General features: G+C 30.5%; 1 protein-coding gene and 1 pseudogene across 1 annotated transcript; one reads left to right on the forward strand and one right to left on the reverse strand.

Moving 5' to 3' along the window:
* Positions 1-1,544: 1,544 nt before the first annotated feature.
* On the reverse strand, positions 1,545-6,036 carry LOC114177472 (annotated as a pseudogene).
* A 19,109-nt stretch (positions 6,037-25,145) lies between these two features.
* Positions 25,146-27,312, forward strand: LOC114179035 (probable pectate lyase 5). Its single transcript, XM_028065227.1, has 4 exons — positions 25,146-25,497; positions 25,621-26,367; positions 26,546-26,684; positions 26,767-27,312. Exons 1-4 carry the CDS (start codon positions 25,166-25,168, stop codon positions 26,986-26,988), a joined length of 1,440 nt encoding a protein of 479 aa, XP_027921028.1. The 5' UTR covers positions 25,146-25,165; the 3' UTR covers positions 26,989-27,312.
* Positions 27,313-27,604: the final 292 nt, after the last annotated feature.

The raw sequence follows: 27,604 nt of genomic DNA on the forward strand, positions 1-27,604 counted from the left end.
CTTTACTGCACCTACATAGCCTAGAACAAAAGAAAGTATCAGTGCATATAAATGATCTCAAGTAACTTTTTTCTTTTAAGTCCTCCTCTTAAATAAATCTCTAGTACTATACTCAGCATTTTAGAACATAGTGTTGAAAATCAAGTATAAATATAGATTTTACGTTAAGTAAAAATGAGAACGTTATAAAAATCAAAATTTATAAATCTATTATTTTAAAAATTTGGATTGAAAATAATGTCAATGTCTTATATAATTAAGCTCAAATTTTATCAGTTGTGTATCTCCTAATAAACCTCGTGACCTCGATAGACCTAACACATAGGACAAAGATTATAGAAGGAAATGTGTCTTTTTATCCTAAAATAATTCAAATGAGGGCAATTAAAAAAAAATTAATTTGATTTTTGCTATTTTAAAAGGCCTACAACTATATTTAAGTCCTAATAGCTCTAGTACCACTAAAATGTCAATAGATTGCATACCGTGTAATCTAAATTATCTGGAATATCTATATTTCATATCTTGAATATTGTAAAAAGTATCAAGAGTTTTTGTATATTACTTGGTTTTCTCACATTAGAAAAAGTTTATAAACTAAATTTCAAAGTCGGTAGCAAGAATTCTGAATTTCTTGGACTCCATTTGTACTTTTTGCACATTCAATTTAATCTGCTATCGATTCACCAAGTCTCCATTTATTTGAGGAAGAAGTTCAAGTTATTCTTACCATTTATATATAATTCTTTACTCACTCTGTTCTCTTTTCCTATCATACGTTATACACTTTTGTGCTTGTTAATTTGGATGATTCTCGGTGTATCACCACACAAGTTTCAGATAAGTGCTTAAAAAGAGTGTTTATCCATGCCTCAAGAAACCACCTTATTCGTACTCTTAACCAGTTTTCACTATATCATCTTAATAATCCACATAGAAGAGGCCAAATTTTACACAAATAAGATTTTAGTTATAGTTTAAAATTTTTTTGTAAAGGCAAACCAGTCACTTAAATACGGAGAAAAGAAGTAATAATTTAAAATGGTTCCTTCTATTTTCGACATTTGTTGTAATGAGTACGTATGAATCGTTGTAACATCATATTGGACCTTAGTTAAAATGTTATTTATGCAAGTGCTGTAAGGATTAAAAGCACGACCATGAGGGAAATTATGTTTTAATTTGCCTTCAACAATGTTCTTGCGTTAAAAACACGAGTGCATACAAAATTCATTTTCTTGGACATCACAACAAGTTTCAAGGAATCTAGATTTGCATTTTGAAGCTAGAGATTGGCAATCCTCCACGAAATTGCAGTCTCTTTCAAATTATGAAACATCACATGAAACTAAACAACAGATCACCGGAAACAAACTATTCCACTTTGATTGTTAAAACAGACAAATCAATCACAAGCTTCAAAAGGAAACGATCATACTTACATGCTTCTGTTTGAGCTAGCACCTGCATAGAAAGCCATGTTAATACGAAACAAAGTCACAATAAACAATGATAAAAATTTGTATGTAAAACCACCTACTTGTTAGAACTGTGAGAAAAGACACTGGGTTCCAGATCATATCTACAAATCTCAGAACAATTGAACTTGGGCATGGATAAAACAAAATCCTTCTGTTGTGGTGCGTAAGAAGAACCAAACTTTTTATGAAGCCAGCGGGTTCCAGGAAAACACTCTGACTCATTATCTAAATCAAGTGTTGATGAAGCTAAGTGTTCATAATTGCACCCCTCTTCCGTGCAAGAATCAACTCTCGAACAAGAAATTCTTGGAGTCTCTTGATCTGGCCTATTCATAAACATTTTCCCTGAGCTTAGCAAATTTCCTTCGCTATTTCTCAAAGTTGTTATAACCCGCATTCCAATTCCATGGCCGGACTCAGCTCGTGGCACCCGGGGATCATAATCAGAGGAACAAGTTAGCGTTTGAACATTCATCATGGGCTTTTGAGAGGTGTATTCAGCATAGTCTGATTCACTTCCTTGTTCATTAGATGATAAAGATTTCCAACGAATTCTGCGGGAACAACCGAAGAAATTGAAGGATGACCTCTTCAATTTAGCATAAATAGAATCTGAGGCACATGAAGGAACATAATTGATTCTGAGCTCAAGGTTACAGCCCAATATGAACTGCAGAGAACTTGCAATCAACTTCCATGACCTCTCAGCCCTACTTACATGGTCGCGATGCTGGAACTCCAACTCGGCAACTGCACGACCTGAAAATTGGAGTTCATTCAATTACCTCGTACATAGTATGCACTTTGAGAAGAAACATCATAAGTATAAAAGTATAACTTTTCTTCCCTAAAACCAAAAGGACACAATTAATGATCACAAAAAGCTATGTCAAAGAATATGTAAAACCATTCCATACTGCTATTGATAGTTAAAAGGTAGTTCAATTCTGTAGAATGAGACATTAAGAAAAGTACTTTAAACCTAATTCAACCATTAAAAAACCACTCGTATGGTGAGATTTGCACCCATTTATATACGGTAAAGTTTCAAATAATATGTTGCAAATTGCAACCAGTTCTCTTGACAAAAACAAGCACAAGAAAAACTAACAATATCTGTGGAAAAGTATTACAGTACATAATATGTCAGTAAGTTAGATGAAAACAAGTTTAGTCTCTGATAAAAAAAAAAAAAAAAAAACTAAATGAAACACAATATGTACCTTGACTAATACAAACTGAAGACAACTTCCCCTGTTTCCTGAGAAAAGTTCTGAGTCTGCTAGATTGACACATCTCAGTAGCTTTATGCCATATAGAATCCAATGTTCCTTTATGTTCCTCATGTACTCCTAACCTATATGACTTATCATCACATTGATCTGTTGTAGCAAGATGCTCCAAGCTGTCTCCTTTAGGAGATGTACTGCAGATATCACCATCTGCATCCATTATGGACAAGTTTAGAATGGTTCAACCAGATCAAAAACCACTCCAACTCTGCCTGTTCCATCCCAGAGACTCGCTAAGGAAAATGGGAATAAAAATAAACATAACAATTCGAGAAAAAAAAGTCAAGCCTACCTCTAATGGATGCAGCTCGTGTACACAACTTGGTAGTATTTGCATCCGCAGATGAATATTCAACGGAACTCAACTGTAGAAGAGCTGCAGTGAACCATGTTGTTTGATTCTTAGAAATTCTCAATTGCTTCTCTGATTCAGACAGTATTCTTAATGCATGACTTAGTTTCTGCAGGTCTGCTTCCGCTGTGATAGAGAAACAGAAATAAGATAAAAGCAGCATATATGCTCAAAGCAAAAAAGATATAATGTATTTTAAAACACTTACAGGTATATCTGTTATAAAAACCTGTTTTTGTTTCAGAGCCACGAAGTTCACATTTCCCTGACAGAATGTCCATAATAAGATTTGCCAACTGTGATATAAGTTGTAAAGGATCTATCCTTGTTCTGACAAGTTCCCGGGCTCTTATAACTGTATTTGAAGTGTCAGAGGATAAAGCTAGGTCCAACAAATCAAGCAATTCATCATCAGAAATGACCCCAGTCTGCAGAACAAGACGGGTAAGACATAATGCTCAGAAAGAAAAAACGAAGACAATTGCAAAGACATAGTTTTATAACACTTACAAGCTCGTGGACTAAGGATACTGTGATTCTTTTACCAAGCAAACTCAGTTGATCAAGCATGGTTTCTGCATCCCTAAGAGAACCACAGGATCTAGCAGCAATGAAGTCCAAAGCAACTTGTTCAGATTCAAGACCTTCTTCGACACATATTGTTTCTAATCTTCTTACAATGTCAACATCTTTAATCTTTGCAAAGTGATACCTCTGAGCCCGCGATACTGCACTCCGAGGAAGGTTATCCAAATCAGGAGTGATCATCACAAAAACCACATGAGGAGAAACATTCTCTAGACTATTCAAAAGGCACGCCCATGTTTCCCCATGCAATAACTGGCACTCATCAACAATGAACACTTTAAAGCTTGAGGAAACTGGAGGAATGCATGCATGCTTAACAAGGGATTTAACTCTCTCTGCACGATTGATTCTCAAAGAATCCACTTCGTTAACATTTTTATTTCTTCCAGAGAAGAACAAAACGCATTCTCTACACAGACCACAAGGCTTTTGCTCCACAGAGGATAGGCAATTCAACGCAGCAGCAAATATCCTAGAGGCTGAGGTCTTGCCCGTGCCTCGTGGACCATGGAAGAGATAAAATGATGCTATCCTTCCTCTACAGATAGCACCCAAAAGAGACTTACCTATCACATTTTGTCCAACCAAATCTTCAAAAGATTTTGGCCTGAATTTCACAGATAAACTTCTAGGAGTTTCCATATTTGGACTAATTTCACCACCAGTGTGTCTAATGTTTCTACGTCCACTGAGATCCGTTTCATTAGCGTGCTGCAATATCAAGGGAAGGCCTTGTATTTCAGAATAATGATTTGATTCTCTAAACCTTGGTGACTTTGACCAACAACTCCTTAATCCACATCCGTGGCGATTATCTAAAGCGTCAACATCTTGAGTGACATGTTCCAAGGCACAACGAGCTGAGATAGAATCATAAACAGAAAGACACTGTTGACTTCCTACATGGCTTGCTACATCACCCACCACTCCAGATGGTTTCATTTGATTCTTGCGCAGTGATTTTCTAGCTGACTTTGAGTGATCTACTCTCAATGCAGTAGATAAATAGCATAACTCCCCGTCCTTCAAATGATTACATGGAGGCGTGATGGCAACCAAATCCAATCCTCCACCTTCATGGTTACTACAACTGCTTTCATTTGGCGATTCATCTCCAGAAATACCTTGCTCTTTAGGATTAGAGTGCACAAGTTCATCATCTCGTTGCCCTTCGTGACGAGAGATCCCACAATAGTTCATCTTATAGTTCAACATTTTCAATTCTAACTCAGCAGTTTCCTGCTCTCTCTGATCCTTGAAGTCTAAACTGTTTGATCTTGAAAAACCATCACCCTCGCAATCACAGGGATGAGAACCATTCAGAAATCTCCAACTCAGAGAAACCCCATCACTATAACCATTGTCCCAATCTCCATCATGAATCAAAGGAGAGAGTTTGCTGACACCATTAGTTGATGGATCCCTCAATGACCTTACTCTCCTCAGTGCCACAAGAGTTTTGGAAATAGGAATATCAACAGAATGTCTCCTACCATCCATCACTGTCTAACTCTTGCATAAGCAGAACCCGCATGAAACAGTGCTAACCAACCTAGAGAAAAAAAAAAAAACTAAGAATAGCCATCTAAGAACGCAGTTGGCACAGAAAAAGAAGAAACAATGATGAAATGAACTAAATAAGCACAAAAATCATAGGGTAAAAACTACAAGCAAAGTTCAATGAAATAAATAACTTCAATAGTGATTTAAATGTCGACAAAAGCTAACTCGTTCCTCATTAACAGCGGGAAATGAACATCATCATAAATTAAACAGAGAAAAAAAGGAAGTACCTTTCATCAGACTATAACCTAAAGCAATCTCATTACGGCATTATGGTTAGTTCTTATTTCAACAGCAAAAATGTACTGTTTCCATTCAGTCAGCATTAGAAAGAAAATAGGACAGGGAAAGAAGAAGGGAATCTCCAGTTCAGATTACAGTATTCCAACACATGTAAAGATAAATATTGGCAATGGACACGAACAATGCGTGCGAAACGACAATGCGGGTACAAGAAAAGAGAAAAGGAAAAGAACCTGAGCAAATGAAAAACAAGAAAAATCTTGGAAAGTGACAAAGAAAAATCCCTTGAATGTAGCGCAGAAAAGGGGTTGTTGAAACAATAATAAAAGTAATAATGGTGCTGATGGGGGGAGACGAGTACAACAGAAGAAGAAAAAGAGAGGAAAATGGCAAAGTAGTAAAAAGCAGTAAATGAGAGGGTGTGTTAGACAGGACATGGTGCAGGGTGAACAAGTGTCAAGTGTTTGCTCTGACGAGTGAACAGAAAAGAACAGAAGAGAGAGAAGGGGATCAAAGAGAGAACTTTTGGGTTTGGGAAGGTTGTTTTGTTCCCTTTATGGCAGAAGCAGGTGGTGTGACAGAGCAATGTGATGATGAATCAGTGTTCACAGGAAGTGGGGATGGCATTGCATAGTTATGGGGTGAATTGTAATTTGAGTTGGAACAGAGGAGAGAGTTCGGTTAATTTAGTTGGAGGGAAAAAGCATGTGTGTTTTTTTCCATTTTACTTTGAAGAGGAATCTTATTATTGTTTGTACAAAAAAGGTTGCCATACAAAAGAATTCACCGAAAACAATGGAGCTCTTAGGTTAACGACAAAAATATTCGGACACACGACCAAGAGAGGAATAGAATGCCATGAGCCATATCCATGAAACCAATTCTATGATGAATGAATGGAGATTTAAATATATTTTTTCTTTTTAATTTTTTTGAAACATTTTTCAAAAATTAACCTTCAATTATTTTTAAACTATGCTTTAAAACGTTGATTGATTTTAAGAATACATAAATTTAAGATTAAAATATTGATATTTCAATTAATATGATAAAATAATTTTTATTTTGAATAAAAAATAAATAAATAAGATAAAAATATGTTTAAATTTCAAGAAATAGAGAAAAAAAAGTTTATGATGAATAGAATTAAATTAGACAATAAATAACTAGTAAATCCCATAACATTAACTTCTCTAATCTTTCATTTTTTTCTTAATCAAATATATTAATTTTTTCCAGAGGTCAGATGCATCTCTTTCATTTTTATTATGTTTCCCCTTATAAAGAAATAGACAATAGACTCGTATGATATTTATTATAATATTAAAATGAAAAGATAAATGTAAAATTGAAAATTACAAAAAATAATGACAATATCATAAATTAAATATATTTTCTTAAAAAGGAAAAGTGTGATTTAAATAAATAATTTTATTTTATTAGTAAATTTTAGAACTATTATAAATTTATACTTCACAATTAAAATTATGATTGAAATTTTTAAAATTGAAACGATTTCAATCCAATTTTCATCTTTATTTTCTGATAAATTTTAATTGTTAAGTTTTTATGACATTTAAAAAAGATTTAATTACTCAATATATTATTATTGTTTCATTTTTTGTGTTTACTATTATTTATTTATTAAATATTTACAGAATTAATTTGTATTTTGGAGATGTTACCCAAAAGTACCTTACTTATATGTTAAGATTTTGATTGTTTTTCAAAATTTAGATTAATTTAGTTGTTTTGTTGAAAACAACTAAATTAGGAAATGTTGTTACATTTAACAGTTTTTTGTTTTTTTGTTTTTATTATTTGTCACCATAAACTCTAATCAACATATATAACTGTCATTTCCCATTTTTTATTATAAAATAGTTAGTAATATAAATGCAATTTTATAATTAAGAAAATATTTGAATTTAAAAAATTAAAATGAAAAATATAATTAAATTAAAAAATTACTCTAAAATTAAAATTAATAAAGTAATTATTTTAATTAAAAACATTATTTAAAAGATAAAATCAAAAAATAATATATGAAAAAAAAATCTTCATTATAGATAATATAATAAGATTCGATGTATAGACAGTATTAATTATATTCTTAAATATATGATGAAAACTCATTAAAATAAATAAAAAAGTTTATTCTTGTTAATTTTTTATACGCAGCGAATTAATAATTAATTATAATAAAACAATTATATCATTAAAATAAATAAAAGACTTTATTCTTATTATTTTTTTTCATTTGCAACTAATTAATAAATAATTATACTACAATATTTATAGGGTGTTCTAAAAAGTACATAATAATTCTTTACATAATGCAAAGCATCTAAAAACATCAATCAGAACCATTATAGAAAAAAAAAAAAAAAAAAAAAACTTTCTGAAGCATTATCAATACATATACACAGTTGGTACTGCTAGTGTATTTAAAAAGACTTTTATGTATATTAACTTTAGTCATTCTCTTTGATCTCCTTGGGGAAAAAAAAACATAAATCATTATATAAAAATAATTGTTAGTCTTTAGTTTACTATTTTATGGAATAACGGATACATCAATTAACTTCCACATTCTTTCATTTTATGTTCATTTTTTTTAATTTAAAATCCTTCATCAATTATTGTAGTCAACAATTTTCTTTGTGTAGATGTCACTGGGTTTTGTTCCATTTCAGCATAAGTATAATTCTTTAAAGAAACTTATACATTAAATTGAAAATAAATAATTAAATTGAAAACATATATTTATAGACAAAACTTATAGTATGTTTACGGTACTTTTGAAAGTAAAATGTGATATTTTACACGTTTTTATATACAATTTTGAAGGTTATGAGTGTAACTTTAATTTAATAGTGAAAACATACTGTTGAGAAATTTGCTATTGTATTTGCAATTCCTTATGAACAATATTTGTATCTGCTACTGTATTTGCAATTCCTTATGAACAATATTTGTCAGTGATTCACTTAATAATTGAGACAACTTGTGAAAATGTGTAGAAGAGAAAATATGTGAACAGCAGAAGCATAAGGCAAGAAAGGAAAAACTCTTTTTGAAAAGTCATTAATTATTGGTATTGTTGTTGCAGAAGTTTTTATCTTCATAACTACGAAGATTCTCATTTACCTTCTTGATAAGATTATTGACAAAACTGTTCTTGTTATAAATTTTGCATCATGATATCTTATTTGTAAAAATTAGTTATGCTAAATCATTATTTACAGCAAATCTTTACATTGTTTTTATTTGTGATTTTTTGTTTTTTTTTTAACTATTTGGAAAATCATGTTTGCTATAACAGAGAAATTTTATATGCATGATACTTCCATTAAGAGCATGATTGCAGAATTAGAATTGTTAATGTGGCCTAACAGATAATACTTTGATTTACGTGGATTGGAGTCATAAAAGTTTATAAGAAGTTCATAAAATTAAAAAGTCTACAAAAATTTTGTGGATGAGTATGAGACCATAGACCGTCTTTTTAAACATTTTTTTTTATTATTAAACCTGCTATGTATCAAATAATGTGGAGGCACATAATCGTGATAATTAAAATTAAAGAGAAGTAAAAGAGCAAGAAAAATAACACACAAAAATTTACGTAAAAAACCTTATTTGAATATAAGAGAAAAAATCACGGGACGATAATTAACAAAGTTCTATTATGAAAAGAAGAGTATAAAACTCTTCAATAAGAATCCTCACCAAAATACACTCAGATGTATATTACAAAATGTGTCTTTCTAAATATTTTTCTGTCTATTTTTTTAAGTTATAAAGATGTTATTTATTTTAGGTTAAATTACATTTTTGGTCGCTCTATTTGTCAATTTTTGGTCTTCAAGTTTGTTCGTTGTCTCAATTTGGTCCTCATTTTCTCAAAAATGACTCAATTTGGTCCTTGTCGTTAACTTTGACCAGATGATATTAAAGTCAACGCCACGTGTCAATTTCTATTTTTTTATTTTTAATTTTTAATTTTTTTTTAATTTTTTTTTAATTTTCAGTTTTTTTTTTCTTTTTGGCACGTGTCACTTCACAATTGTGCCACGTGTCAAAGTGACTCAATTTGGTCCCTATATTTGTTTTTAGTTTCAATTTAGTCCCAATTTTTGTAAAAATGAAGCAATATTGTCCTTCTTCAAATTGACACTAAATTTACTTTTTTATAAATTTTATGGTGATATTTTTACTAAAATTAACGTTTTTATTAAATATTTCTATAAATATTTTAAATTAACTTTAAATTCTACACAAAACATTAGACTTTGATTTTGTTTTGAACTTAAAATTTAGTTCCTAAACTTATGTGCGACAAGTTATTTGATTTTTAATTTTTTATTAAGTTTGTATAATATGATACACTTAATGACTTTAGATATGATGACAAAATTGTTAATTTTTGAAATTAAGTTTGGGGTTTAACTTTGTTTAATAATAAAACTACAAAAAAAAAGTTATTTAAAAATATTTCTACAAATATTTAATAAAAATGTCAATTTTATTAAGAATATCATCATAAGTTGTATACAAAGATTAAATTAAGTCTGAATCTAATGAGGGACAATATTGCTTCATTTTTTTTACAAAAATTGGGACTAAATTAAAACTAAAAATAAATATAGGGACCAATTTGAGTCACTTTGACACGTGACACAACAGTGAAGTGATACGTGTCAAAAATAAAAAGAAAATTAAAAAATTAAAAAACTTTCAAAAAAATCAGAAATTGACACGTGACATTGACTTTAACACCATAGTCAAAGTTAACGGTAAGGACCAAATTGAGTCATTTTCAAAAAAATGAGGACCAAATTAAGACAACGAAAAATTTGAGGATCAAACTGAAATTTTATGAAAAATAAAGGGACCAAAAGAAAATTTTAACCTAGATTTTAAAATTGAATGAGTAGATAAGCTGTATGAAAAGTCTTCAATCTCAAAATAAATCAAAAAATTGGGGGCCATTTTTTGATATGGACACCCTTGAAATTGCTCTTAAAAAGTGTTAAACGGTTTATTTATTTTATGTTTTATAATTATATGTTTTAAAGTTTATAGTTTTGATAATTTTTTCAATTATTATATAAACATATTTTTTTTTTAATTTTAAACTGTTTCATAATAATATAGCTAATGGTTTTTGAAATTTTTAATCTTTTCTTAAATTTTAACACAATCATATATTATTTATATATTCTTTATTTTGAGATATTTGTTAATAATTTCATTAATAAACGAAAAATAATGTTTCTAATTTCTTTTACGAAAATAATTTTCATTTTGAAATTTTTAGATAAGTTTGTTATTAAAATTTATTTATTTAAATAAATAAATATGTATATTTTTAATTTTATTTTATTAAAAATTATCATGATATAATATTAATAATATATAAAACTATTAATCAAATTATTAAATAAATCTGAAATTAAATTTTATATTATTGAAATCATATATAAAGAAATAGAATGATAATGCGGACCGACTCATCTTACATTTGGTCCACAAAAAGTGAGTCGGATTGTCCCACATAAGAAATGGAGGCTAATTTCTTTGGTCTATCCCACATAACGTTTGACTCACGATTTGCATAAGAATTTTAATAACTTTATTTTTATGTAATTAAATTAGTATAAAACTTTTATGGTATTGAACAATGCAGAAGCACAAGAGGATCGTGACAATTGCAATTAAAGAGTAGTAAGTAAAAGAGCACATAAGGATTTACCTGAAAAACCTCTTTTGAATATAAGAGAAAAAATAACGGGATGATAATGAACAAAGTTCCACTATAAAAGGAAGAGTACAAAGCTCTTGAATGGGAACAAGAATCCTCACCAAAATGCATTCAAGTGTATATTACAAAGTGTGTCTCTCTGAATGTTTTTCTATTTTTTTATGTTCTTTTTGAAGTCATGGAGGTGTTATTTAAGGCTTCAAAACTGAATCAGTAAATAGGCCATATGAAAGTCTTCAAAAACTGAATTCGTAAATAGTCCATACGAAAAGTCTTCAAAACTTAACTAGTAAATAGGCCATATGAAGAGTCTTCAAGATTTAAACAGAGTAATCATTAATAATTAGTGTTTAAGTAACATGTAGTATTAGGAGTTGATTGACATATTCTAACAAAACCTTCGGTTTTTGTGCGCATATTTAAACCTCTAACCAAATCAGCTAGGGTTGACCTATAGCTTGGTTCGACCCAAGTTGGCTTTCGATATGAGTCGGATCGACCAGTCCCGACTTTTGACTTAGCTCGCATCGGTCTCAACTTTTGGCTCGGCTCGACTGTCTTGACCTTCGCTAGATCGGTCTGTCTTGACAATCAACCCGATTTAGTCCGATTCGATCCAAGGAAATTTTATTTTCATAATATTGTATTTTTGTTATCTATGAAACTTTTGTGTAATAATTTTCTTATAAACATAAGAAAAAAAAAGTTAACTATTATGTGTTTTTTAATATTTTTTTTAATTCTAATAGTTTGTTTTTTAAATCTTGAGCTTGATTTTAAATAGATATATAAATGAAGAATATTTTTTTAGAGTCATTAAATGGAAGTTACATGTAAAGATAAAAACAACACAAAATTCAACTTTTTCATCTATTTTGAAATATGATACTCATAATTTAATTCTTTAATTAGTGAAGAACTCTTTTTATGATTAAAAAAATAAATATGATTCAAAAAAATAACTTAGGAGGAGTTTCATATTTATTTTTTGAACCATAATATATTAAAACATGATCAAATATGAGAATATTCAGTAAGTCAAAAAAATTATAATATCTTATTTAAAATGAAGTCCATATCAAATATAATTTCAATGAAAATTTTAATACTAAATTACGCACTTATGTTGTATTAGTGACCATGATTAAGTTTATAAATTTTGAATATATAATTATTTTGACCTCTACATTGTTAGTAGTTCATATATGAAACAACAATGGTTTAAATAAATTTGATTAAAATGTCATAATACAGGTGTTTTATTTATTTTTCTCCATATGTTGGAATTTGAGTTAAGATCTAGCTAAACTAAAAAATAAATGAAAATAATATAATAATATTATATATTTTGGTCTAAACATATTCTCACGAGGTTATTTGTCTAAATTCAATCTTGTACAATGGATAATCTTTATAGTCATTTAAAATGGTGAGTTTTTTCTCAAGTTATTTAGGTATATTTTGTTATTACAAAACTAATTTATAAAAGAAAGATCACCTACGCTTATATACTACATTTTAATAATATTTTTAATCAATATAAGGCTTCTAAAAAAAATTCTACAATATATCACTCTTATGAAGGAGAAAACATAATAGAAAGCAAAAAATTTAGACTAGGATCTCAATTTCATCCGTTCACAGTGTTGCACTATTGATGAGGAAGAAGGAGAACGGACATGTTGTATGACGATTTTCTCATTTGATACATTCAATTCAAGAGAAGTGTGTAAATGTTATCGTGGATCCACTCCCATAAACAAAGACAACGAAAAGTATTTTTTGTTTCTTTATTTTCTCTTTCCCATAAATAAACACATAACACATATATTTACATAAACTTTCTTCACATAATTAATTATATTTCCTATGAGTGACAATGCGGGCCACCCTAGTCCATTTATACCTACTCTGCACTTCAATCATTTCGTGTTAAAAATGTGGACTAGAAAATATGCGTACTTTGATACACACGGTATTTTTCAAATTTTAAATTTTAGCACATTCAAAAATACATAATACTTGTTTTTTTCATTCATACAAAAATTTGGAATGTTCATACAAAAATCCAGAAAGAAAATAATCAATATATACAAATTCAAGATTTTTTTTTATGCTAATCGTGGACTAGCCTGCATAGACTGCGTGTTATGTAGACTGAACTTTTAAAGACCAACGGACTCAGTATTTCGATTCGCCCTATATTATTTTGATGGATCTACAAACCGGTCCATCGAGTCTACAGACCGACCCATCAGGCCAAACCAACATTGCCGCTCCCATAATCAATTACATGGATAGTTTTCATGGTATTCTAATCTTATACGATGCAACATAATCGTTACATGTTGGGTAAGATCAATTATGCATCAAAAATATAGGAGAAACATGGGTATTTATAAATTTGCATAGGAACACATAATACAGAGACGTTATTGTAAAAGAAAGTTACATTTTTACTTTTCTAAATTAATTATATATACTTACAAAATTTTCACTTCTTTCTCTTTCATTTTTACTTCTTTTTCATATTAAAACAACTTTCTATTTTCCTTACATTTATCTTCATTTGTTTCCTCTCTCTCTCTTACTTTCTATCTCTTCATCAAAGTAGAGAAGATGAATGTCAGGCTACATTTTTCTTATTATTGAAATATCAAAAAAAAAAAATCTGTACATTAATACTTTTTTATGGAGCCAATAATTGATAAATACTCGAACACTTTTATTATCATTTCAGTTAAAAAAAAAAAAATTTATCTGGACAACTCTTTTCCACACGCACGTTTTGAAGTACCTCGGCAAAGGTGGAACAAATAAGATAACATTCTTATCTGGACACTATCTTAATTCGATATTTGATGAAAATAACTAATTAAATTTTACTCATATTTTTATAAAAATAATCATTAGTGGAATTTTATTTATATTTTGGTAACAAAAAAAGTTCACTTGAAACAGAATCTTAAAAAAATAAGAAGACGGTGGACTCATTTTGGAACATCTAAATAAATTTTCATTCTTACAAACTATTCTGATTTGGTGAGAGAACACCCCAGTTTGTCCATTTATGTTGAACATTTTGCCAGTAAATTATTTTTCTTTAAACGGATGAAATTTTCAAGGACAGAAAAACCCAAAGGACAACCCGCAGCAGACCCAAGAAAAAAAATGTTACAATATGAACTTTTAATGGCCCGATTGGTTTTGGACCCAATAAAGGAGTTAGTTTGTGGGTTCAGGGTGTTTCTTCCTGCACCCCAAACAATATGGAATTCTCAAATTACTCCTCGTTCAAAATATAGTAAAAATCCCTACCCCTCATCTTTTTTAATATTCTCTGGATTGAGTATTCCGGAAAAAAATTATGGACTGAAAAATACGTTCTAAAACACTCAATTTGGAAGATATAAAGTAAGTATTTTGAAAAGTATTTATGGATATGAGTATACTTTCGAAATATCGGTTATAAATTTTCTTTTATATTAGAAATGATTGTTCCGGAAGATATTTTAAAATACGGAAAATACCTTTTGGAGCACTCCTTCCGATATTTTTTTAATATTCTGAAATGGCTGTTTTGGGAAGTGCATCCAAATGCAAATATGCCTTTTGGATCAACAATTCTAAAATATAAAATATATATATATATATATATATATATATATATATATATATATATATATATATATATATATATATATATATATGGAGGGGTGTTCCACAAAGAATTTTATAGATCCAAAAATATTTTTCGAAACACTTATTTTTAATTATTATTATTTTATTTCGTGTTTTTCGAATGGAACAATGCTGAGAAGGGGAAGGGGGAGAATGGGAATGGAAAACTAAGTTAGGGTTTTTATTTTGACTTTAGGAATAAGGGGAGAATTCTAAAGTTTAGGGGGTGCAGAAAGAAAAAAAAATGCGGTGATTGGGTTCATGCTGGCTAAGTGTATTATCTACAAAGAAAGTCCCGGTTCTCTCCCACGTGCTAATCAAGATGATGGCGAGGTCTTCCATTGGAAAAGTCTTTTCTGCTTGGCATTTTAGATTAATGATAAGTTTTATTATAAATCAACTTTAACTATTGATAATTTATTTTTAAAATTGAAATTTAATTTAGGAACAAAATGCAATGGGTATATTTAAACAGATAAGAGATTATTAAATAAAAATGAAATATTCTTAAAAACACTTTTTGTCAAAAGAATAATGATTAAAAAAATATTATTTCAATTTATATATTATTGGAATTTGTTGCTGAGGAATTTTTCAGTTAAGTCATCATTTACTGTGTTTCACTCATATTTTTAATTATTATACTATTATTATTATATGTGAGGATTGTTATCAACAAACAGTCGAAATTAATTAGTGAAGAAATATGTAATATCGCCATTGTAGGTATTAACTCGTTTGCCATAAATGAATTACGTTTTGCAAGTAAATTCCTTCGTTCATGGTACACTATAAAATTCCATGTGAAATAAATGAGAGAAAACATAACAAATTAGACTGAAACTCTTTAAAATTGACTAAAAATTTTGATCGACCCCACTAATTAACCTATAGAATAAATAAACAAATAAAAGAATATTTGAATGTCACTAATCAATTAAAAGGCCCATCAAAACATTCATATAATAATAATAAATATCGGAATATTAATATTATTTATTTATTTCATTCAAGTTTTTGAATCCGATTTGAAACGAGTTTAAAATGTTCAACCCATCCCATTTAACAATTAAATAAGTCAAATAGAATAAACTCATCTCACCATCTAGATATAGTGAATCTCAAATGAGTTTATTTCCATATTTAATTTTTGTATCATTCCACGATAAAAAAATAAACCATTCACACATTAAAATTGGAATTGAAAAAATATAATTATAAATATCTGCTTCTACAGGTAATCTAATTCCACCTCTAAATTAATAGTTTTTTTATAAACTATTTATAATATAAAACTAATTGTATTAACCTTAAATCATTTAAAATGATGAAGAATATAATAATTTACAAAGAGTTGCATCAGTGTGATTCAATATTTTTTTATGTGAAATTTATCCAACAAAGTACAACACGTCCTTCTCAGCAGATCAACACACGAAGATCGATTCCTTGAGAAAACCGCGAAGCGAAAACGAATGCGCGCGCGTATTTATTTTAAGAGGAATGGAACGGAAAATCTGCGAAAGTTTCTTAATCGTAAATTATGGCGTACTAATTACTCTAACCCTTTACTTTTCCGTAACAGAGAAGACAATACTTAAAAAATGAGAAAAAAAAATGCATTAAATAAAGAGGATTAAAATGACAGAAGCACATGGTTTGCACTAAAAAATCAAAGTGTTTGTAGGTCCAGAGGTATCCCATTTCCCTCTTTTCTTCTTGCTTTGATTCTCTTGCCGTTATATTATATTAAATTTTCCCGACCGCAAACTTCGCCGAAATTTGACGTTGTATGCGATGCTGACATGGCGCGAGGGGAAGCTCCTACGACGACACACGGGACATTTGGTTGTCGTTTTGAAAGATGAAAAGTGACGTTTGTGGATTTTGTTCTTCACGGGTGATACGGTTGTCGTTTTGAGTGTAGATTGGATTTGTAGAAAAAGGGTAAATGGTTCATTCCAATCAAAGTTTATTGAATGGGAGGGGGTCTTTGTAAAGCAGTTAAGGTAGGGTTTTTGATTAAAAGCACACCCATGTTAGTTGGGGTGAAGAGTCAAAGTTCAAGAACGAAGAAGTGGTGGTTCCAAGAGGCTACTTCTGACAATTACACACCAACCTCTGTTTATTTCTCCATGCCATGTGGCAGTCTCTCTCACAACAACAATTATTTCTCCCCTCTGCACATGCAACGCCACATGCACTTTCACATCACACCCCTTCCTTTTTTCCCTTTCCAATTTTTTCAGTCGCAATTTCATCAAATTATTCCTTGATTAATGGACTACGACTCACTCACCACTTCTACAGTACTCAATAATTTATTTCGACGCCCCATAAATTTGGTCAAATATTGCGTATAAATACATCATCTACCGACGATTTTATTTCACAGGAATTACGTACTTCACCGGGTTAGGATAAGGATTAAAGGTGGAACATATATAGCAACTGGGATTAGGTTTAACAAACAGCATTTATTGTGTGAATATATAATTAGAATGGAAAGGTGTTTTATTTGAGTGAGGTAATGGTGAACAAAAAGTGGCACGAACGACGATTCTCAGCCATATCTGTGCAAGGTGAGGGACCAAATGAGTCCCTCGTGTTAACTGCTTCGGTGACAATTATCAATTAGCTTCCAAATAACCTTATTGTGCATCGTATGGGCACCATTCTGTCCTGCACCAAATTGGATAAGGGAGATATACACCAACCAAACTTGTCAAAACACTCATCACTCGTACCTTCCAATTTTCACACCTTTATTATTCCACACTGTACTTTCTACCTAGTATCATCACATGCATGCATAGTATTAGTATTTAGTGACTCACATCACAACACAACACAACTCCCTCGCATCAACCATGTTCATATATAATATAATATAATATAAGATACTACGTCATGTAATGTAATGGTCCTTCAATCCACCACTGCTACTACACGGTTCCAGCTGCATAAATCGTCTTCAAGGTAACTTCAACAGAATTTGCTTCACAAACTCTTTTCTACAACGCCAAAACACTATTGCTTTATCACTGATGTGAATGAAATTAAAGATAAGACTAAATTCTTTTCCCATATTGATTGAGTTCCCTGTTCATCTTTATGTTCAGATACCTTTCCTTTCCTTTCATTTCATGTTTCTTGTCTTCCTTATTCAAATCCATCCCCATCAGAGCAACTTTCAATTATTTTTCTGTTGAAATGTTGCGGTTATCTGCTCAGTATTATCACAATTATTTATTTCCAGATAAGTCAAAGATAAGGCCGTTTGTGTGTGTTTCCGATGCATTACACTAAGGTTATTAAACAAGCGCAGTGAAACATCTAAGTTTGTCACACAATGCAACTTGTAATCGTATCATCAATCCCACTCAATCTCTCGTGTCATGTTTCACCATTCTTAGACCTTGTTATTTTCGGTACATGTTCTGTGTCATTATTGGTTAGCCGTGTGCGGATATGGCTCACTGTTCCTTCATCTCAACAAATGAAAATTAAGGTCTTAATTCCTTCTTAACAAAAATGTATACATCTTCAAGAGATTATTGACAAAGAGATCACATTCTTACACAATCATTCCAAATCATGTGCTACGGTTATTAATTACATGAAACACGTTTAATTCCATTGGGCTTATTTAAATAAATATAACCCTAATTAATTATATCCCGTTACGAAGGTGTTTCTGCTTCATCAATCATGTGCTGGCATGACTTGTGGTATAGAAGTAAAAAATCCTCCATAATTTACATGCAATCTTTTCCTTTTTTTAGTGGGTAGACACGTACCCTTCTTTTTTGTCTTCACTTCTCCCATTTTCATTTCAACCTCCACACTTTCAATTATTACAACTTTTTTATTCCAACCCTCATACGCAACAAACAACAAGGTTTACCAGATTACCATATATTCCCCCTCTGTTTGCAACTTTAATGAACAGTTATAATAAAAAAGATTATCATTAACGAATCACGTATGATTCAACATGATTCCTTTAATATATTTATATTTACCGTTACAGATGAAAAGAAATTAAATCTCTGCGGACGATGTTTTAAAAAAAACACGTCTGCAAACATTCTTTTATCACTATCATTATTTTTATCATTATATAGATAATGTTGCAGATTCTTTTTTAATGCAAAATTTATAAACAATTCAATGTTGAATAGACGCAATAACAAACCTTTTTTGCAGCTACATTTCTCTTTTGTAGTCGTAATCCAGCCAATTATGTTAATATACAAGTATTTATAATACCTAACTATTTGTTTCACAAGCAACCACCCCACATTCTTGTTCTTAAATGGCCATTTCTTATTTTAAAATAAATTCCTCACACGGTTTATGATACATTTAGTAACGAATGAGCTTAAGCAGTGATTAAAAAAAAATTATAGAAAAATGTTTAACATGTATTCCGTGCTGTCTTTCTCTGTAAAATTTTATCGATTCTTAGAAACAATCTTAAAATAACACAATTTCAATACTTCCTACATTTCATTTAATATTATATATAGAATATTAAGAAATTAAATAGTTTTCTTTATATTAAATCTTTTTTTAATTTTCTAATGTATCATTTATCTATTTTACGTTTTATAATATATAGCACAATTTTTATAATTGAGAAAGTAGTAATTATTGCACTGTATAACACTTTGAGATGACAAGGAACTAAAAAATATAAAATAATGACAGATAAAAGACTTACTACTTAATATATTAAAAATATAAACACTTAATACTCGTTTCCAAAGTAACCACATATTAGGGACATATATGCGGCTTTTTCTTCCCGCAATTCGAAGAATGTTGTATTCAATCAAATGTAATATTTGTAGATGATGACAACGTTTGATAGTTGCTGAAATAGCTCGATATAAATTGATATAAATTTTACAATAAAATAAATAAAACGCAAGGTGTTGTGGATATATCTAGCTTAAATTAACAAATTGAGTACTTTATCGTAAAAAAACTTGATATAATTATGAAATTTAATTATATAAATTAAGGTAATTAAATAGGCAATACATGTAAATTTTTTTTTAATATAGTAATAATAGTTTGCGGAGGTTTAGTAAGAAATAATTACTTGAATTAATAGCATGTGTTTTAAGTTGAACGAATGTTGATCTAAATTATGAGGAACTCATTCAGAATACACATGAGCTAGTGAGCAATTGGGGGAGGTTCTCCGGTGACCCATTTGCAAAGTGGACGCAACACGTTATGTGGCATATGACTCTTTTTTTTTATGGTTTAAAACATGTACTTTTATGATTTATTAGCTAATAATTTTTTTTCCTTTAATGTTTCTAAGGTTTTAAGATCTTTACACTTTTGGCGATGAAATTTGCATTTGAAGTTGAAAGGTAACAGATTATAACTAAATAATAGGGTTCCGTAAATGACAGGAAGTTATAAAATGTTCCTTAACCAGTTTATCATATATTGATATGTCAATATGATATGATCAAAAAGAAGAAAAGAAATTATAATATTTCCTTTTGAAATTTCAAAAATAAATAATGACAAGGACGTTTCGATAATAAAAAAAACAAATCACTCAAAGTAAATAAAACAAGATTTATTTTAAATTTAAACAGATGGCAAATTTGTGTTAATTTTTCTTAAAATAATAAAAATTCATAAAATAATGGTAAAATTAAAAATAAAAAAGAAAAAGAAAAAGATACTTAAAAATAAAATTGATAAAATAATTATTGTAATTTAAAAAAATTATTCAAAAGTAAAATTAAAAAAATTAATGTGAACAAAAAATACTCCCTTTACATAAAAACTTTTATTTAAAAGGAAAATTGAAAAGTAGATGTGAACACTACAAACAATTCCCATTATATATAATAAAATAATAATTATAATATAATGTAATATAGTATAAATATTATATTCAAATCTAGGGGTGGCAATTAGGCTTGACCCGGCGAGCCGGTTTGCAGGCCCCCACAAAATATACGGGCAGGTCTAGAAGTTGAACCCACAAGCCCGTCATAGCCCGGTCCGTGCGGACTGGCCCATTGTCCGCATAAAATAAAAATTTGTACTTGTGTATATTAATTACTTTTTTATAGAATCTTGCATTAATATTACAAATTCTTGTATAACTGGAGAAGACAGTATTATGTATTTTTTAATGTGCTAAAATTTAAAGAATATATTGTATATGTCATAGTATGAATATGATGAAAATGTTGAATTATCAATTTATCATTCAACTCCCCAAAGTCTTTACTTAATTTTGTGAACTTCTTAAAGTTTTCCTTTCAACATTAAAAGTTTTAACATAAAAATTAAAAAAAAAAAAAACAGGCCAGCTCACGGGCCAAGTAATATGCGGGACGGGTTAGTGATTGCAGTCCGCATAAATTGTGCAGGACGAGACGGACCAACCTGCGATATGTGGACCTTATGTGGACTTAAATGGGTCGGGCCGACCCGCATTGGTATCCCTATCAAACCCAACTACATAAATTTTAAATTAAAAATCAAATCAAACCACATCTAGAGCACCTACATGCATCATTGCCATTTTTGTCAATATTTTAAAAATATTTATCGATGCTAAAATGTTATTATAGAGGCACTTCACCTCTTTACCACAAACCTGTTCTGTGTTTGCGGATAATCAAAACAATAAAGTAGTTTGAAGTTAATTAGTGAGAACTTTTGGAATAAAAATTAACTTTCAACTTTCAATAATTAATTAATTATAAATTTATTTATCATGCTTATCTGAAATGCAATTACACACAATTCATTAAATAATGCAAACAAACTCGAAAAATGTAGCCCAATATAGAATCTTGTTAGGTGATTATTAGATATACCAACAGAAGTTTTCTTTTAAAAGTAAACTAGCATGATGCATATAATTTGAAAAAAAAATTAGGAGACAAATTATATTTTTTATTTATAATTTTTTTAATTAAAAAAATTATTTATTTTCATAATTTACTCTATTTAAAAGAATTATATATTATAGTAAAATTCAAACAAATATGATAATATATATATATATATATATATATATATATATATATATATATATATATAAAACATAAAGTTTATCATTGACAACAATAATATGCATAATCGTCATCAAAATTCATTCCAAAATTAAACGAGAGAATTGCTTCATGAAATTTGTAGTACCACTAATTATGTGTATGTTTTAATTCGTAAAAGAATTTTGTTACTTTAAAACATTTTCTTTGGATCTTTTTACAAAAGTTTTATGGTTGCACTAACAGATTGTTGCACCAATATTGACATTAAAAAAATACTGTTTTGACATCATTAATTAAAAAACTACCTCAATTTCTTGTATCAAAATAATACTTTGTATTTGCTATTAAAAGTCTCGATATAATAACCTCTTCAGTTTTTCACTACTTATTGTCTTACTCTATGTAATAAATCACTAGTAAAATTAGGATATTTCTTCTCCTTAATGAGTATTTTATTTTATTATTATTACGCAATACCATACTAGGTATTTCGATACATAATAATATACTATGAATTCTTAATTTACTAATATTCAAGAAAAACCGTTGAGAAAGACATGAAAAAATTTGTAAAGAAATTATGTTTCGTATCGTTTATCTTATAATTGGATCATGATAAATTTTCTGAATGATTTTTAAGCATGATGGGCGAATTTAAATATCTAAACTGTGAATTTGCTTTTCAAATGAGATTTGTTAATTGTGGCGGGACAAATTATTCAGAAAAAATCCTACGCTTTGTAGAATCTAAGACATTTAATTATTCATTCAATAAATTAATTTTACCCGTAGGTCCTAATATGTTTCATAACCTCATTTGAATCTACAATTGAAATTAAAAATAACGTTAAGTCATGAAATCAAAATGTAGTCTATCAAACAATTTCACACACACAAAAAAAAAAACTATAATTTGAGCTTAAACATGTAGCTTTTGAAGAAATTCATCAATCTCTTTCATAAATAAGCTAAATTATCACTGATCTAACTTTCACATGGTCTATATGTGGAATTTAAAACATCAAAAGTGGTCACATGATTTATTTATTTATTTTGTAGACAATTTTTTATTGAAAGTACTTATTTTATTTCAAAAATAATTAATTTAAAATAAAAATTAAATGAATAAATCAATTAAATTTAATAAAATTATTATTTAAAAGGTAAAAATAGCAAGATAATCATTTTAATTAAAAAAAAACGATTATTTATTACGAGATAAAATTGAAAATAAAGATGTGGACACAAAAATGAAAATTTCTCTTATATAAGTATAGATACATACAATATTTTAAAAATTAAAAATCGTGATTATATGAAAGTATTATTATCAAATTAAAGTTGAGGAAAAGCTACTATAAAGTTGTCGATAAATATGTTTATTTTAGTTCATTTATATTTATCAGTTATTTTAATGAACATTTTTACAAAAACAATAATGTAAGAAGATAGTTAACCAAGTTATTTCTAACGATAAACCTAACAAATTTAAGCTTTAATATCATTTTTTTTTTCTAGCACGCTTTATGAAATCATTAATAACAAACGTATGTAATCTTAACTTATTAAAAAGGTAACACTTATCATATCTTGTTGCAATGATGATAAAAATACAAACTTGTAGTTTAGCTAAGAAGATAAATTAACCCAATGTGTATACATTCATTTTTCTTTTTTCAAATAGAAAGGTTCTATTAATTAATAATATTTATTTTCGTTCAAACAAACCAAATACTGTGTTTGGATTGGAATATATTTTTAGATTAATTTTAATCCATTTTCAAACAAAGAAATGCTTACAAGTAATCTCAAATTCTCTTATTTTTGAGTACTTTACGATCTCATCTTATTCATTGGTAAGACACATATTCAACATTTATATTAAAATCACTTTTCACATATTCAAACATGTTAAACTTATTTCTCATCACAGACAATTGTGTATATGTAATGAACAAAGAAAAATATATAATATCGAAATAAAAGTTAGTTTAAGTTTTACTTTTGGATTTTACTAACACAATTAAACGCAAATGTTTTCCCTTGTCACGCAAGCAAAGAGAGAGTTGGGGACCCCATATAATCCAAGGATATGATTGAGAAAGCAATTATATGGTAGCTCGAGTAAAAAATAAATAAATAAAAAAATTGATGTCGTTTCAGGAGTCTCTGTCTTATTATGAATATGGGTTCTTACAATTTCACAACTCAAACCACCTTAAATGGTATTCTTTTTCTTTCTATGCTAACTAATCTATATACCTATATGCTTAACACCAAGCATCTATGGGCAATATGATTAGACCAAAAGTTGAATACCAAACAAAAAACCTGTGGTTCTTATCCACGCCTTCATCAAACCTCTCTCACTGTCGGTGTATGTTTTCATCATTCTGCTTACATTTCCTCTTCAACTGTGTATTAATTCAATAATTTCTTGCATACGGTATTCTTTCATAACCAACCACTTATGTTATGCATTAGTATTACCGTACAAAAAAACAAAGCAGAGAAAAATAAATCACAACAATCTTTTTAGAATAAAAATAGACAGCTAATCATATTAATTTCAGATTAAAACAATTAAGAATGCATATGCTCAAGATTTTCCAAGATGCCTCTGTAGCTAAAGTAACAGATGGACCCATAGGAGCAACTAAGTCAATCTCTTCCACCCAGTAACGTTTCAATTTTTCACTATCTCACTCGCTTATGCGAAACAAAGTCAAAATATAGAGAATTTGGTGCCAAAAACGGGGTGAAGAGTTTATTTTCACACCCAATATGAACACAGTTAACTCAAAGTTGCCAACACCTCATTGCATCACATGATCCCTCCTTTTGAGGAGGCTTTTACTTTCACCACGCCTTGAATAACTCAATTTAATCGAAGTACCCATGCCTAATTAATTTGATTATCCTCAGAGCTTATGCAAGTTAATGTGTGAACATGGAGCCGGGAACTTTTTCAAAAAAACATCTATTTGGGACCATAATGGTAAATTGTAATGCAGTAATATTAATTATTACGAGTGTAAAAAAGCAAGAACAGGGGATGCGAGAGTTACAGTATTTAATAAATAGAGGAGAAAGTGGTAAAAGAAAACATCATTTGATGGCACATTCCTCATATTTTTTGTTTTACTCGTAGGATGGGGGTAATAGGTAATGTTACTTGGGAGGTTCCCCCATCATTTGGGGCTTGCTTAACGGACAAAACTGCCCAACTGGTATCCTGTAAAACCAGAAATCACGAAGCACCTGGGTCCTACATGTTCAGTTTAATCACGCCATTCAGCCCGTCTTCCATTCCTTTATATACACCCTCCAACTACGTACTTTCTCCTCACACTTCACCAAATCAACACATGGCCACCACCACCTCCACCTCTCTCCTCTTCCTCCTCTTCTCTCTCCTCACCCCCTCTCTCATTTCTTCTTCCCCCGTTCAGAACCCTGAATTGGTCGCCCAAGAAGTTAACAGGTAAACCCACATTCACACAAACACACACTTGTTATTAAATGTCACATAAATTTGTTAGACAACGTAACACTAGTGTGGTCGTCAATTTTATATATATTTTATTTCTTTGTTTGTTTGATGCAGGAAAATCAATGCCTCTGTAGCCAGGAGGAATTTGGGTTACCTGTCATGTGGGACAGGTAACCCAATAGACGACTGTTGGAGGTGTGACCCCAACTGGGAGAAGAACAGGCAGAGGCTGGCGGATTGTGCAATTGGGTTTGGGAAAAACGCGATTGGAGGAAAGAACGGGAAAATCTACGTGGTGACGGATTCCAGCGACGATGACGCGGTGACGCCTAAGCCGGGGACGCTCCGTTACGCGGTGATTCAGGAGGAGCCTCTCTGGATCATATTCGCCAGGGACATGGTGATTAAGCTGAAGGAGGAGCTTATCATGAACTCCTTCAAGACCATCGACGGAAGAGGCGCTAGCGTGCACATTGCGGGTGGGCCATGCATTACGATACAGTATGTGACCAATGTTATAATCCACGGGATAAATATCCATGACTGTAAGCAGGGGGGGAATGCTATGGTGCGGGACTCCCCACGCCACTACGGGTGGAGGACCGTATCCGACGGTGATGGCGTCTCCATCTTCGGCGGAAGCCACGTATGGGTTGACCACTGCTCCTTGTCTAACTGCAATGATGGGTTGATCGACGCCATTCACGGGTCTACCGCCATTACCATCTCCAACAATTACATGACTCACCACGATAAAGTGATGCTTTTGGGCCACAGCGACGCCTACACTCAGGACAAGAACATGCAGGTCACAATTGCTTTCAACCACTTTGGGGAAGGTCTGGTTCAGAGGATGCCAAGGTAAAGTGGTAAAGTAGTAAAGTAAAGTAAAATGTTGTTTCCATTTTCCAAAATTGCTTTGCCGGTGAAATTTGAGAAAAGTGGGAGGGAAAAGAGTGAAAGTAATTACTTTTGCAATTATGTGGGTCCTGGTGGCGAAATTTGAAAGAGAAAAAAAAATGTTGGTGATTTGTTGCAGGTGTAGGCATGGATATTTTCATGTGGTGAACAATGACTACACCCACTGGGAAATGTACGCCATTGGAGGAAGTGCAAACCCAACCATCAATAGTCAAGGCAATAGGTTTGTTGCACCCGATGACAGATTCAGCAAAGAGGTATTGTATTATATTATCCCTGATATAATAGGAAAGTGTTTTTAAAGAGTAAATATTGATATGATGTGGTGAAATTGTGTAGGTGACAAAGCACGAGGATGCACCAGAGAGCGAATGGAAAGGGTGGAATTGGAGGTCTGAAGGAGACCTATTAGTAAACGGTGCGTTTTTCACAGCATCGGGAGCAGGAGCGTCGTCTAGCTATGCAAGAGCCTCTAGCCTGAGCGCGAGGCCATCTTCACTGGTGGGGTCCATTACGACCACTGCGGGTGCACTCAACTGCAGGAAGGGTTCCCGCTGCTGATTATTATGAGCAGACAAAAGTTATTAAAAAAATGAAGAGAATGACCCTATTAATTACCTACGGTCATTTCTTTAGCTAGGTTGTATATTTTCCTATGCTTTGCTTCTTCCATTCTATTCTTTCGTTTCCTTCTTTAGTTTTTCTTACATTGTTTTTCACCATTTGTCTTTTGGGGTTTCTGATATGCTCTACTCTCCTATCATTACAACCTCCGCCTGTAAACTTCACAGAACCAAATTGCTGAATCTGGTATGTGAGAAAGCAAGTGCAGAAGAGTTGATATTGTTATAAAATATATATAATGTGATTATGTTGAAGTTTTAATTCCCTCTTCTCTCTCTGTATAATAACCGACACACGCGCAGACACACAAGTGCACAGTGTTGACTAAGACCACGGAAAAAGAAAGTGCATTTAAGATAAAATATTCTAATCCCACCAATCAAGGTAAAATGGTTGGTGTATCAGAGCACAGAGCGCAAAGCAGAGCAGAGCAATCCAACAAGTTCAACGACCCAAATAACTGTTAACTAATCCACCAAAAAAGAAGGTGCAACTACAAACTGTGTAGCTATTGGTTAGCTTCAATAATCATATTTAATAGCCTTTTGAATTA

This window comes from Vigna unguiculata, chromosome 3, assembly GCF_004118075.2.
Source record: "Vigna unguiculata cultivar IT97K-499-35 chromosome 3, ASM411807v1, whole genome shotgun sequence".
Lineage (NCBI taxonomy): Eukaryota > Viridiplantae > Streptophyta > Magnoliopsida > Fabales > Fabaceae > Vigna > Vigna unguiculata.